At 39.6% G+C, this 15,455-nt stretch overlaps 1 protein-coding gene across 2 annotated transcripts; it reads right to left on the bottom strand.

Moving 5' to 3' along the window:
• Nucleotides 1–11,672: 11,672 nt before the first annotated feature.
• LOC115620496 (RNA exonuclease 1 homolog) lies at nt 11,673–15,350 on the bottom strand. Of its 2 annotated transcripts, XM_030513747.1 has the most exons (7): nt 15,195–15,350; nt 14,930–15,093; nt 13,490–14,878; nt 12,873–13,383; nt 12,216–12,809; nt 11,895–12,154; nt 11,673–11,836 (listed from the first exon to the last, which is right to left on the bottom strand). In XM_030513747.1, the coding sequence occupies exons 1-7, from the start codon at nt 15,272–15,274 to the stop codon at nt 11,757–11,759; spliced, it is 3,078 nt and encodes a 1,025-aa protein (XP_030369607.1). In that variant the 5' UTR covers nt 15,275–15,350; the 3' UTR covers nt 11,673–11,756. The 2 variants fall into 2 exon arrangements, with proteins under 2 accessions (XP_030369607.1, XP_030369608.1); XM_030513748.1 differs by having other exon boundaries at nt 14,930–15,350.
• Between the last annotated feature and the right edge of the window lie 105 nt (nt 15,351–15,455).

Raw genomic sequence — 15,455 nt, 5'->3', positions numbered from 1 at the left:
ACATAAAGTTCCACGCCATTTGTAATAATCCAGTGGTATTTTCCATCGATAAAGAAAATAAAATAGTTAGTAGAAGCTGATCTTACTGTACTTACTTATATACAATGACCAGCAAGCGTAAAACGAACCCCTCAACCGGCGTCTGCTGCCACTGCTGATGCTGCGCCGGCACCTGCGGAATGCGCTGTTGGAATCTTTTGAAAAATATTTCTATGCCGTCTTCCTTAACTGCTGCACCCCAAGTCTTAGCCATAACTCCTATGCCGAAGTACACACATATACTCATACAAATATATATATATATATAAATTTGTTGTACCCAGACAGGTGTGTAATTTATTGATTATTCCGCTAGATATGTTCCCCCACCCACATGCACAGCCATACACACACTCAGAGCGAGAACACCGAACACTGCTGGGATGCCTGCACTTGTTTAGACATTTTGTCATCTTCAATTTGTGGCTGTCACGGCTTTTGGCTTGAATATGCCAGCTCGAAACCTCTTCTCCTTCTTCTCTTCCTCCTCCTCCTCCTCCGGGTCGCTCTCAGTCACCATCTCGAGTTTGTTCTAACTGCAGCTCCATTCCTAACGAAAGTGGATTACAAGCAGAGGCACTTGTAATCGCTGCGATAAGAACACACACTCGCACACACACACACACACACACACATAGACTCTACCACTATTGAACTGAGAGCCTGGCTGGTATTCAGACTTCCTGCTTCCGCCTCCTTGGCACGTATTTTTATTTGCCTGCCATCCCAGCCACCACCGACTTGTGTAAGCGCGTCTATTGAGTTTTAATTGGATAAGTTATAGACGGTCATGTTGTATAAATTCCGGCATAACTTGAAAGCCGCTTTGTTTTTACATCGATCAGGTAGCTATAGCTTAAGGCTTATATGATTCACTCTCTGGGATTCTGTGTGTGCGTGTGTGTGGTTTCCCAATTAGTTTGACCAACACACTGCAAGTCGAAATCTGCAGCTTTGAGCTTCTGCGGCGCATTCGTGCGGCAAGCACTTCTAGCTCTTTTTTGGTGACAGGCACTGCATATTTATTATACAAGTATGGCCAATGGCCGGAGAATCAATAAAAGTTAATTAAGAGGATTTCGTTTAATTATCAAGCCCAGCACTAAGTAGAAAGCAGGAGGAGAAAAGCTGGCACTGCAGCTGCTTACCCCTTTATTGTTGCCATTGGCATTGCCATTATTGTGCATTTTGCCGCTGTGTTTAACAATTTGTATGCATTATGACCAATACTCTGATTTTCTTAGAAAAAAATCTGTCCTGTCTTCTGTCGCTTTTATTGCCTAATCGCAGTATACATAACATCAGCTTTTTCACTTCGTCTTCTTCTGTTGGTGCTGTTTTATGCGCGTGCTACGACCCTTCAGTTTTTTATTTATTTTGCAATAAGGCAGCATCATCAGTCATGCCACTTCATTATTATCGTCGTTGTTGCCTCCTCTGGCTTTACAGTACATTAGATAAATAGTTTGACGCATATAGTATCAGTGATTCTGACTGCATATTCAAAAAATAATTCATCTTGGGCTACACAGAATCAACGCTTCAATTCGGCTTAAAACTGTAACCATTTTTTTAAGAGTTCCTGTTACACTTGAATTATTACTAAACGACTCCGAAAATCTAGATGTTGTTGTTTCTACGACAACTATTATCATTATTATTATTTTGTTTGTATTATATTTAAAAAAAAAAAAAAAAAAAAAAAACAAAGTTATTTTCCTCTCTCACAACATAATTACGATCTGAATAATACAAGTAATATCTTTATCATTCGATTTGTGCCAATATCAATGGGATATAATGTACTACGGTAGTGCCTGTGCAGTCACTTGACTTGCCCGCCCTGCTGACGCCGCTTGTCGCGCTTATAATTCATTTCTATTGTGCTACGCATAAAGTCCTTTTTGATCCTGCAGACTTATTTGTCTAGAGGAAACTCGCAGTAAAATGGCTTTTCCTACTACGCGCACGCTTCCTGCTGCCGCTTGTTGCGTTGCTGCCGCCTTTAATGCCCAACAGCCCCCCTCTCCCTATCTCCCTTCCAGCATCCACTGGTTGCCACTGACACTCGCCCTTTTGTCGTCCTTACGACGCCGACGCAGTTTTCTCATTGTTTTGTCTCAAGTGCTGTTGATGCTGTGCAGCAGTTTTTCGCATAATGCACAAAGTCAGCGTATCGGTGTTAATAGCCGCCTCTGTCGCTGTCTACAAGTGTCCCCCGGCTCCGCGTCCGGCGCTCTATTTGTGAGCACGCTTTGTCCTGGTCATTGTCATTGGTTGCTTGGCTGCCTGACTGCCTCACTGCCGGCTTCATTTTCTTGTGATTAATGTCGTCATTAACTGCAATTAACTTTTTCAGTTGGCGTTCTAGTCATCGTCATCACTTGGCACAAATCTTGCGCGACTGCTTACAAAACATTTGGCGCTTTTTTCAGCTCTGTCTGAACTTTGACCAGTCCGTTGAATAATGCCAATTTGTGTGTTGTCATCGACGAGGACGACGACAGCGTCAGGACATCGATTGCAACAATCGCTCATGTTGCGAGTGACAAGTTAATAGTTTTTGCTTGCTACACTTGTCATTCCCTTAAGTGCGAGTGTGTGTTTCTATGTATGTATGTGTGCTCTAATTATTTGTCAAACATTTTGGCTAATGGCCGAGGCTGTCCTTCGACTGAAAGCTATGTAGACTTTAGCACGCGCGCTGCCCAAGTTGACAAACTTTTCAGCTGTATTGCATGAGCAAAGGAAAAAAAGCAGGAAAGGCTAGAAAATTCACAGCTAAGTACGAAATAAAGTTGCTACGTGTATTGCAAAACGTGAACGTGTGTGGGCGTTAAGTATACCTTATATATTTATCTACAGTTAGACCACTCTAAGTCGAATACAACCAACGGCTTGTGAAAAAATGCAGATGAAGTTAAACAAACAGATGTCCTATCTGCAAAAATATAATATTTTTAAACATTTTCTTTGTATTATTAAAATTTGAAAAGCAAGACTTTTGAACCATGGTAAGTGCTTCGCTACGTACAAAGTGAAATATTAAACAAATTTAATTGGAACATCAAATTCATTTATTCAAGCAAAAAAATTTATAAATTGCTAGCTATTTTAATACATTTGGATAAACAATTTGTTTTTTGATTTTGAGCATGAATATGCAAATGACTGGAGGTACCGACTCTGGGACAGGCAACATAAAGTTGGCCATATGAAAAACTTGATTCCTCCAAATTCACACCATAATCGCCATCTGAAAAAATGTTCAATTGGACAGCAAAATCCCCTTAAGAAAATGATCCTCCATTTATTGAAGTCAATTGTTACAAAAAATATGATAAATGTAGAACCGCTCGACCGATTCTGCGAAAACTTCACATAAGCCATCTACTAAAAAATCAGAATAAAGCCTAAGCATTTGGTTTGATTTATTTATATATATATAGATAGATAAGATAAGATATATTTCCAATGCTTATACTATAAGTATTTAAATCACTAATAGTTACTCATATATTTTATATTTGGTTACATTTTAACTTAAGTATTCAAGGTATTTAGTAGTAGTAAGATAACGCAATTACAACAGAGAAAAAGGGCACACTATTTATAAGATCTTTAATTAATGACTAGTGAAAAAAGTGTTCTTGTTATGAAGTGTTAACAAAAAATGAGGAGTCAGAACAAATGCGTTTCAAAATCTAGTTCCGCCAATATTTTTTATATTTATAGTATGAAAATATTTTATAATTTATAAATTTAATTCACAAGTCCATTGAAAGTTATCCGAAAAGATTAATAGTATTTTTTTGGAGTGTGGATACCGTTATACTATACATGTGTTCTATTTTCGTGTTCCAACGTCATTCTTAAAAATAAATGCATTCGAAATGGAAATACTATTATACTTTTAAACGAATGCCGGAAATTAATATAAACCCAATGCATGATCAAATTTTGTACAAATATTTGGAAGTTTATAGTTAATTCGGTTATTGGTACATCCGAATTTTTTTAATTTTAGTTTTCGATTATTTTTCGAGCATTGTTTTTAGTGAAATTGGACAAAACTGCACCAGTTTTTTTTACTGTCAATGCAGAATGTTCTGGCTCGACTGTACATGTAGTTGAAGTTGTCATAAAGCGCGGCCGTGCGTGTGTGTGCCACTAAAATTATTTACAGCATGTGCGTGACTCGCACTCGTGCTCTAGTTGCAGTCGCGCACAGAAATATGCTACAAATTTTATAATTTTAGCATAGTTTCACACCTAAAGCCGGCACAGCCGCCGCAGCTACTGTCATGGCCAACACCGTCGCTGCTCTGCCACAGACGTAGTTGCTGCGCTGGCAGAATCAAAACGGAAATGGCTCGTAAAACAACAGCAAACGACATCGAAAACTTTTACACACAGCGGCGCACTCGGGTGCTGCTTTTTTTTGTTATTTTTGTTTAAGCACACATTTGGTGTAACATTTTTTGGCACATTTTTTTTAATGCTACGCCCTCACACACGCACACACACACACATACGCACAGCGCTACGAACGCATATGTGTCTTGCATTTGTGTTTTAACTTTCTTACAATAAAGTGATGTTATATCCTACTCTCTTCCACTTTTGTGTAAGTGCGTCGTCGACAGCTCCCCGCACGCTTAGCTACTTTGCGGCTTAGGCAACAGGCAGCAGGCTCTAAGGCTGTAAGGCGACAGGATCTATGGGAAATTACTCTGTGCTTTATCGTGCATATAAATCTATTTGCTCAGGTGTTTTTCGCCGCTAATATGTTTGTGATGACTTTATTTTGCGTTTACCGCTGCCTGGGACTATTTTTTATTTATTTTTTTTTCTTTTCGTTTGCTTTTGCTTTTTGCCACCTTATTTATATAGGCGGGCGGGCATACGTACGGGCGTTTGGGCGGTTATTCGTTCAGTCTGGCAGCTTAACAGTTTTTGCTCAGAAGCAAAAGTAAGCACAAAATATTTCTTTGTGGAAAAGTTGTAAAAAGGTTTTCGTTTGGTTTTAAGACCTCGCCAGATGCGCAGGCTGCAGGCTTAGTTGCATATACTCATATGAAGCTTAAAGTTTTCCAAAAGCAGCGGCAACGAGTGCTTTAAGACGCCCACGCGGCGTAGTCGCAATTTGCTTAAATACGTGACACACGGACTTAGTCAAAGTGCAAATTAAAAGCTGAGAACGTGAAGCTAAATGCCTCAAGTGCTTAAGGTACATATGAACATCCTTACTATGCTAATGTTTCTGTTGTTGTTGTGAAGCTTGCTGAAATATTCATTGACAAAAAGCAAAAGTGCACACAAACATAATGTCCGTGTCCACCCAACCACCCACTCCGCCTTAATATGCATACATATGCTCTTTGGGCACCGAAAATACTTGCAAAAAGCTTTTAAACCTTTTTTTAATGCTTTAACTACAACTACAAAGCTAGGCTACACACACACACACAAACACACGCATACTTACACACACTTGCAAAGAGACACATGCTGGCATATTCTCTCCGCGACGTGGCCAACCACACAACATTTACTCAAGGGATTAACTGTAAAGATCTTAATGCCTCTATTTCGACGGTCTTAAGTAAACTTCCGCCTGCCGCACTCCGTCCTGCCGACCACAACACGCACACACACACATACATACACTCATCCACTTACAATGAGTGTGACAAGTCAAGCAACACAGAACACTGAACATGCTCCATACCGCACGAGCCCATGCCTGCTCCTGTTTTTGGCTTTTTATTTGTATTTGTATTTGGGCTTGTGTTTGTTTTTTCACTAGCCGTTGGGCTCCACGTATGTGCTAATGTATGTGAGTGTGTAGCCCCTAGCAGCACTTCCTCGTGTGTTGTTTGAATTGCCTGTATGTGTGCGTTTGTGGGGTCACATATGCACATTGTCATTGCCAAGTACCACTAATATTATTTACATTTCGTTAAGGTTCTTGCCGTTAAAATACTTGTATGCCCGGTAAGGAAGCCACTGCATAATTCAGCCCCGTAGCACATGCTTGGCTGACTCCCAGCGGCAACAATTACTGCAAATTACGGTTTGAAAAACAATGAAAGTAAAAAAGTTCTTTCTTTTTCCATTCTCCGTAATAGAATTTCACGCCAAAAAGTTCAATACAAAAGTTTGCCGTTAGACTACAACGAGGCAGAGAGAAATTATAAAACGTTAAAATTGAAAAACCACCGGTTTGGTACTTGCGCTTGCTGTTGTTGTTGTTGTTGTTGTTTTTATTGCTGCTGCTGGTCGCCCATTTTAAAATTAAAACAAGGGGTGCCGGACAGATGGTGCCACTGGCGTTGGCTGCCGCAGTCGTTGCGGCCACACCGCCGGCAACAGCGGGCGTTCTCGTGTAATTGAAAAATATAAAGTATCGCCGCAATCTGATTAAAATTACATTTAAATAATAACAACAACAAGAGCAACAAGCAAAAAGAGTGTGGGTAGCCAACGGCAAGCGCTGGGCTTTTTGATGTGCGTCAAGCACGAAACTTACAATTACATTTGCAAAGGAAATAAGGAACCTATAAAGAAACGGTTAAACTTTGTGGAAATACAACTTTTCGATTGGTCCCATTCAATGGTTATCGATGGGACTCCTAAATGAATGCAAGCAGTTCTCTTTGCGTTGTTTTCTGCAGGCAACTAACGTCTATTGCTGCATCATCGTCGGCGATATTATTGTTTTTTACTCAACATTGCTTTGAAATCGAATGAACACAAAGGCGATGGCTTTGTGTTAATTATTGAATTAAAGGCCTTGAATTAAGTTTAAGAGAAAGGTAAGAGCTAATCAGTTACTAGTTTTTAAATATACTTATAGCTCTATATATGTACATACGTGTTCTCTTAGATTTATGTTTGGTTTTGTCCCCAGATGCTCCATATAAGACCTGCATTATAGTCTAAAAAAAAATAAAATTTAGAAATATATCAATATAAATTTATTATATTTATATCAGACATTTGTGACTTCACCTGATTTATGTTTGGTTTTGTCGATCAAGATTATAGAAGTCCCCAGATGCTCCATATAAGACCTGCATTATAGTTTAAAAAAATAAAATTTAGAAATATATCAATATAAATTTATTATATTTATATCAGACATTTGTGACTTCACCTGATCAGTAAAATAAAATCTTAAAAGTAAACCAAAAGTGGTTGTTCCGACTTCAGGCCGATCCGAGGTATTCTCGATTTTATTTAACAAAAATGGTACTATTTTAGATTTGATTTAGATGAAAGTGTACAAATATAAATTTGTACGGGAATGTCTCTAATACCTGCTTTATATTTCAATATTATCCTTTCAATAAATTTCCCGAATTTTATTTCAACCGATAAACTAATACATATATGTATGTACATACTTATATACGAGCCCCGACCACTATTAATTCATACGAGATGCTTTTTTACCCGTATGCAATGTTCAATAGACGATATTTTCAATACTAATGTAGATAACACATGCAATTATATTTTTTAAGAAAGATAATTTTATTCTCTTAACTTTAGAAAAAAAATGTTTTTGTATTTACAACACTAACAACAATAACATTAATTTAGTTAAATGCTTTGTGTAACTGATGAGAAAAGTGTGACCACAATTAATTCGTACCCTGCGTTACATATTTATTATTTGATTAAAAATACAAACAAACATGGCCTTTGGCCTCTGCAACACATTTTCAATGTTTTGGCATATATTTTAGTAAATTTAAGCATTGTTCTCTTGAAATTGAGTACCACATTTCTTGCAATTTCGTTTTCAAATCAAAAGGGTTCTTTGAGGCTTATTTTTTAAATTTCTTTTAAATTGTTCCCATATATTTTTGATTGGACTTAAATCTGGACTATTTGATGACCCATCTAGGACCTTAATTTATACTGCAGCCATTTCTTCATCCGTTTGGCAGTCTGAGGTGAGGCTCCATCCTGCTGAAATGTGTATTCACCACGTATTGATAGCAGCAAACTTTCTTCTAATAAGTATTTTAACACTTTGGTCAGCATTGACAATACCCTCAATAAAATGCATACAACCCCACACCATTATGCTTTGTGGAAACTGTGGGACTGTCCTTTTAAGGCAGCCTTTGTGGTACGCTTTTGCATTTGCACGGATGACTCTTCTTCGCTCAGCACTGATACTCAAAACAAATTTAGCTTCATCTCTAAATATGATGTTGCTCTTTTTGCTGAAGCATAAGCAATGGTTTTTCCTTGGCCTAAGAGTAAGTTATTGAGTATGAGATAATCATACTCATGCTTAATACTTTACCATTCAGATGCTACATTACCTAACATTGCACTATGGTTTTTTTGCCCGTTTTTGCGATCACCTGAGATGCTAGTGATGGGCATGTGTCGGATGCTCTATGTGCTAGAGCATCAAAACTATCGATAGTTGAATCCGGCGATACAATCAATAATTCCATCGAAGTTTGAATGCAATTAACAGAAAATTTAAATAATAACATCTTATAATTTATTGAGATCAATTAGAACAAATCATATACAAACATACATATGTACATATGTACATCTGCCCGCAACGTGAAGAAGAATATGCGTAGGTCCGCTTTCATTTCTGCTTTACTATCGCTTACGCAGTCGTTGCCTAGCGACGGTAACTGTAAACTTTTCGCATTTTGCCTTTGAAATTGACAGGCGTAAATGATTAAAACGAAAGAAGAGCGAGCCAATGACTTACAGTTGTTGTTGTGGTTTTTCGTTTTATAAATTTGATTTAAAACCATAGATTATTTATTACAATCAAACAACAGTGCTCGATTGTCCAATGTATACATACATACATACATACAAATGTACATACATCCTATATACATATGTATGTATGTTCGTACACAGGCATACATACATATGTACATACATATGTCTGTACATATGCATGCATATTTCTCTTTTTCAACCGTACGTAGAGAACCGCACACATAGACACGAACTGTTGCTTGTTCTGTGTGTGTATATGATATCCCCAACTATTTCATATTTGCGTTCTTTGTAATTTGTTGTTGCTGCATAAAGTTTCTAATGAAAACCCTAATGCCAAATGTACTAAACAAAAAAAAATTACTTTTAAAGATGTTAAATAATTTTTAAGTAATAAACATTTCTTGCTCTGTCAGTGCAAGACGAAGGAACACACATACATACATACATACATAAATGTGTGCATGTACATAGATGTGTACATATGTACACATTAGTGTCTCACATTTTGCTTTGGCTATTTCAATCGTTTGCACGCAACTGCACGAACAGCTGCTTGTATGTGTGTGTTTGTATGTATACTTAGTTGTCCCCAACTGTTTGATATTTTGTATTATTTGTTCTGTCTGCATTTGTAAAATACATATTTTGAAAATCCTTGAACGCAAAGTTGTAGATTTAGTTACTTAGATTACAGTCCCCAAATTTGAATCGGAAAAGGTGAATAAATATTAAAACCCCAATAATTCAAGCTCCAACACACATTTCGAAAATCCGAGTATGCAGTTTTGTTTGTATTCTTTTATAGATTATAAAAATCAAATTTAAAGTTGATTGGTGGAAAACTGAAGATTTTTCAAGCAAATTTTGGAGCTTGTTTTCCCCCCTTTGGAGCTCGAATTTTCCAAAATCCCTTCTTATCGCCAACCTACACTATGAAAGGATAATTTCACTCAAGTACTACACCCATAAGCACAGCATCAAGCTACCTCATCTTCTTCTTTTTGCTTCCGCTGTGGGCGTTTATAACTCAGTGCTTGAAGTTTGTCTGGGTGCAGGGTATTTCACTGTCGGGATTGCTCGACTGTAGCGTTTTCTATCACGGCTCAAAATCGCCACCAGCATCAACAATCATGTTAAAAACAAAACAATTTGTGTTTTTTTTTTGTTTTTTTTTTTTTTTTTTTTGAATGGCTTTAAAGTTTGATTACAACTTGGCATGTGTTTTTTAATATAATTGGAGATTTAATAATTATTAATAATTCCCTGATTAACTTTAAGTAAGTCCACATTTTTTACATTCTGCACTGTATTACTATTTATAGATTTGACTAGATAGCCAAATTTTTCGTATCAGTTAAGCAAAACATTCAAATAAATTAATGTTTTTGTTGTTGTATTAGCATAAGCACTAACTGAATGTAACTACCAAAATTGATTTCATTGATAAAAAAAATAAACTTGACCTGCCTAGGACTTAGGGGAACCTCGATACCAAGTTATTCTAGCTCTTGTACTTCCTGAGACCCTTGTGCTCATACAGACAGACGGACGGACGGACAGACTGACAGACGGATATGGCTATAGCGACTGGTCTTGTCATCCTGATCAAAAATATATATACTTTGTGGGGTCTGCCACGCCTCCTTCTGTGTGTTACATACATGCGCACAAAACTAGTATAGCCTTTCACCCTTTGGGTACAGGCTATAAAAATTAAACATTGCATGAGGGTAAAAAGGCATGCCGTACGAATTAAGTGTTCAAGGCTCGTATCATATGATGATGCATGATTGTGTAACACTACATAATTTGAAAGCAACGAATTCGCTGGTTTTGACAGATGTCAGATGCCGATGTCAATGCGAAAAAAGTTGAACCTGAAAAGCGAATCTCCAGGACCTGCAAAGCTAAATATATTATCATCGCATTAACATAAACGACAACAACAAAAAATGCTGTATTATATCATCAAATTCATAAAACTCTGCATAGAAGATCCTCGCGATATTGTCGGGCATTTCAAACGCATTCGGGAAGAATTTCGTGCGGGCCGCGCCGCCATGCGCTTCAACGAAATGATATATGTCTTTGCCGATAACTCCAACAATTTCCATCCGACCTATGTAGAGACGGCTGAGGGCACTATCTGCTACTTTGAGCACATTGAGTTTATTGTCAAATATTTGAACGCGGCGCAGTATTCTATTGACATTGCCATATATGCCATGAGTGCGGATCCGATTGGTGCGGCGCTTCGCAGGGCCCACGAGCGTGGAGTGATCGTCCGGGTTCTTTGTGAGAAGAATTTGATGCGTCTGCTCGCAAAGTATACTGATTGCATGCTGGTCCGGAAGTTGTTGCCAATAAAGTGGGCAATGCGCGGCGACACCATGATGCATCACAAAATCTGCATCATCGATGGCTATCAACGTGTTAAGGAGTTGGCCCCAAACCATTCTACTTTAATGCCGACTACTGTTGCTTTGACGGGATCACTTAATTGGGTTGGCCAGCCTAAGAGCTGGGATGATTACCTTGCTGTTAGCAATCCCAAGATATGCAAACGTCTGGAGCAAGAGTTTATACGCCTCTGGGATTCCGTCAATTTGAAGCCGATAAAATAGATTGTGTGGTAAGTTATGCTTAATTTATTTTTATAGCTATTTATGATATCTTAGTATTTTTGTAACTAATGCGCTCTTACATTTACAGTTTTTGATTTCGACGCCTTCAACCTTTCTGACGCTTGGATGAATTATGTTACTCACGCTACAATAGGTCCTACATTTTAACAATTTTATGTAGTGAGTGCGTGAGATTTGGTGCAAAAATATCAAATATTGAAGACATACATCTGTATGTGTGTAATAAAGAATGGTATGTGTGTGTGCGTACAAGTATGCACAGAAAGGAAGTTTTTGTTTGGTTTTGGCGATCGCTCAACTTATTTTTTGACGTAAGTAATACTTAATAAGCTGTATGCAGACCTCGGCATCCTCAGCGCTGTCGTGACCGGCCTCTGTAAAATAAGAAGCTCAATTTTAAAGGGTCTTGAATTGTTCCGTACAATAACCCACCATTCTCCTGTATGATGCGTTTAAGATTCTCTATGCACAACGTCTTAAGGGCTCGCTTTTTTGGCGGTCCCATCTTGTGCGGAAACAGTACCGATGTATCTACCACAACATCATGAATAAGCTTCAAGGCCTTTAAGTCGCTCTCCAGACTATGACCGACTAGCACGGTCTTCGTGTGAAACATAGACATAAGCACGGCTTGAACATCGCGTAAATTGCGCGTCTCATTCGAGAGCATAGCTTCTGTGATACCCGAATAACTACAGAGGAGAAGTGTATAATTAATATTTTTGAAGAGAGCTACAATCTTGATATATTTACACCGTATTATAGTCCACAATAAGGTTATCTGGCTTCACCAACGCATCGTACACAGTACGACCGGTTATATCCACGACAGTGACTCTGGTCAGTTCAATGCCGTGGGTTGTGTAGCACATTTCACAGTCCAACGCAAATATATCTTTCTTACTGGGCACATACTCTTCACATTTGTTCATCGTTTTCACAAAGCACGTCAACTTGTCAGGATCAAAATAGTCTGTAACATGATAATTGGCATATGAGCACCCTGGAGTCCCAGCAGGCTGCTGACAGCAGCGATGGTGGTTGTCCGTAAAGCCGCGCCGGTATCCTGTACTCTTTGGATGATAGTTACATAAATCGACACACTTGCGCTCATAAATGTTTAGATTAAAGATCTGACCGCAGCGGCTGCAATAGCGTTCAGTTTCGTTGGGACGTCGATTTGGGCGGCAGGCTTTTATGACTGCAGTGCCGCGACCTACGCCTGGTCGTGGATAGCCATTCTCAACTAACTGCTGCTCAGTGAGTCGCAATTCGTACACCATTTTGTACGCCTTTTCTCCACTTAGCGCATCAAAGGGCTCACCACTTCCAGTAGAGCTTAATCGGCTGCAAATACGAGTAATATGATAATCAATATTTATTTCTATCTATATCTTCCTTTGTGCTTACTCCTTTTTCTCAACACTCCATGAAGTATTCAGCGCTCGCTTACCACCCAGAATCATCGCGTGGGAAACAGTTTTGTTAGCTACACTCGGACGATTGCCCGCCTCTATGGCCTCCTTGCGCAACTTGTTGATAGTCAACATGGAACTGTTCTTATAGATGGACGGTGTACTACATTTCTTAAAGACAGCAAGCTCCTCGATTTGAGCACGCTCCCAGGCATCTACTAATTGGGGATAGATAATGGTGCATTGCTTTACCATCAATTCGTAATACTGCATTCGTATATTGTACGAAATCTTGGAGCTCTTTGGCTCCAGCACTGGTGGCTTTTCCACAGCTACTGGGGCTACCTTGTCTAACGCCGCGGTAGGTTTGTGGGCCACACGGGAGGTACCCTTGGCAGTTTGTGATGGTGTGAAAGCGGGCTTCATTTTTTCAGCTTGCAATTCCTCAATTTTTTTCTTAGCGCGAGCAATGGCCATCATATTGGCCACTGGCGCAATGCCACGTCCTGTAATTAATGAGTTAGTATTTAAAATTATCAAGATTTGATAAATGGCTATCCTATTGTTAGACAAAATTGTCAAAACACTTTACTTGTTTTTATTGGCACTTACCAATGCGGGTTGGCGGTGTTAACGCAAGCTTTGGTATTAAAGGTGTAAGCATGGGCTTCTTCACCTGAGCTAGTTCCTGAGCTTGTGCTTGGGCTTGTGCCTGACGCAACTCCTCCTGAGCAGCACGCACGCGCTCCTGTGCTTGACGGATTTGTTCTGCATCTGCCTCGGCACGCAGCTTTTCCTGACGCCGCAGTTCCGTACGTCGGTCAAAAATTGCCTGCATAGCATTGCGAATATGATTCGGCTTGCGCGCAAGATCTGGAGTGGACAGCTTCGACTTATCGGCATTTTCGTGGGCCACACGCCGCTTCTGAATAGCTGCAGTAACTGCCTCAGTATACATTTCGATGTCTGGCGAAGCCTTGCGTTTGCGTGTCGCTTCATCGCCACTTTCATCACTTTTGTGCATGGCCCCAAATTTAATTTCTAAGTCGTCGAAAATTGATTCGCACTGTCGGGCAATTTCCTCCTCAGTCGCCTCCATTTCAGATTCAGAGATACACTCTAATTCCTTGTAGTCATTAGATGACGTAGTGTGTGCTGGTTTCGTCGCAATCTTAACCGTTTCGGCTTTGTACTTGCCTTTTGTACTTGTCTTAGATGATGTAATTGATGAACTTCTGGAAGAACTGCGTTCCATTGAACTAGAGGCATGGTCACGACTCTTCAATGAGGATGATGAACTGCTCTTGTGCTTGCTACTGGAACTCTTCTCGTCTTTGTGATTACTTCTGCTCGAATCTTTTCTATGTGATGAGGACGATGAGGCCGGCGTATTTTTGGATGATGATGATTTGTGCTTCGAACTGGAGCTACGGTGTTCTAATTTAGTTTTGTCCCTATGGGAATTTTTGGAAGAGCTCCTTCTGTCCTTCTCACTTCGCTTTTCACTCTCCTTACTAGATTTATGTTCACTGCGAGTTACTGACTTTTCCCTGCTACTTTTTGATTCTGCACCTCCCAGGTCCAATTGCATTTCTGGTAGATCGTGCTCATTTTTATCTTCCTCAGCATTGTCATTTACTTCCTTGAACTGCTCCAACTGCATAGTCAGTTCCATAGCTTCATCGAGCTCCAATTGTATTTGTTTGTTCAGTTCGTCCTCTTCAATACCGACTTGCCAATCGTCGCTGGCACCATTGACACTTGTATTGATTGCCGGCGCGGGCACATATTTGGGGGCAGTGCTTGCATTGGTATCGAGTTTTTTCTTGGCGGGTGAGGCGTTCAGGGCTGGCTTTTCCGGGTGGTACTCAAGCTGAGATTTCTTTTTTACTGTACTATGCACCATCTCCGGCAGCGGCAGTGAGAGCAGTTTTGGTGCTGGTGTTGGCTTGTAATTGGGCACCTTATCGGGCTCGGCGGGTGGCGCCGCCTCAGAGTCCTCTGAAAAAATGATGCTTTAGTGAAAGCTTGGAAGGTGTATTGCTAACTTACCTTTTCGGACATGCTTAAAATGACAAAAGGGACGCTCACAAGGGAAAGAAGTCACATCGCTGCTATCGCCGCTGGCTTTCGTTCCACTGCCGCTGCTGTCAAAATACGGACAAGCAATGCTGCGGAAGAGCCCAGTTGAGGGCAACATCCCACTATGCTGAAACCTAAAAAAAAACAAGCGTCCTTCAAGAGTTCTATCTATTACCGCTTCGCTTGCTTTTTGGTGTAATTCGTGAGAATATTATTCATATGTTTGCGTTGCCACCTTTTACATATCCCCTTTATGTGCGACTGCCGAACAATTTGTAGTTGCGATGTTTTCCCTCCTTTTTGTGAATAACGCATTTACACTGTGGACATACGAAAATTTAGTGTTTTTAGGGAAATAAAAATATTTGTCGGCACATAGAATAATTCGAAGTCGTTAACGAAAATGTGGCATCTCTATCAAACAGCTGCTTAGTGACGTATTGGAACCTTTCGCGTACATACAACTTTGCTGACAACGCACAGGACTTTGTTTATG

This window comes from Scaptodrosophila lebanonensis, unplaced genomic scaffold (genome assembly GCF_003285725.1).
Source record: "Scaptodrosophila lebanonensis strain 11010-0011.00,11010-0021.00 unplaced genomic scaffold, SlebRS2 tig00000024-arrow-pilon, whole genome shotgun sequence".
Taxonomy (NCBI): Eukaryota; Metazoa; Arthropoda; class Insecta; order Diptera; family Drosophilidae; genus Scaptodrosophila; species Scaptodrosophila lebanonensis.
Note: the sequence above shows the minus strand (reverse complement) of the source record. Positions and strands in the feature narration are given on the sequence as shown.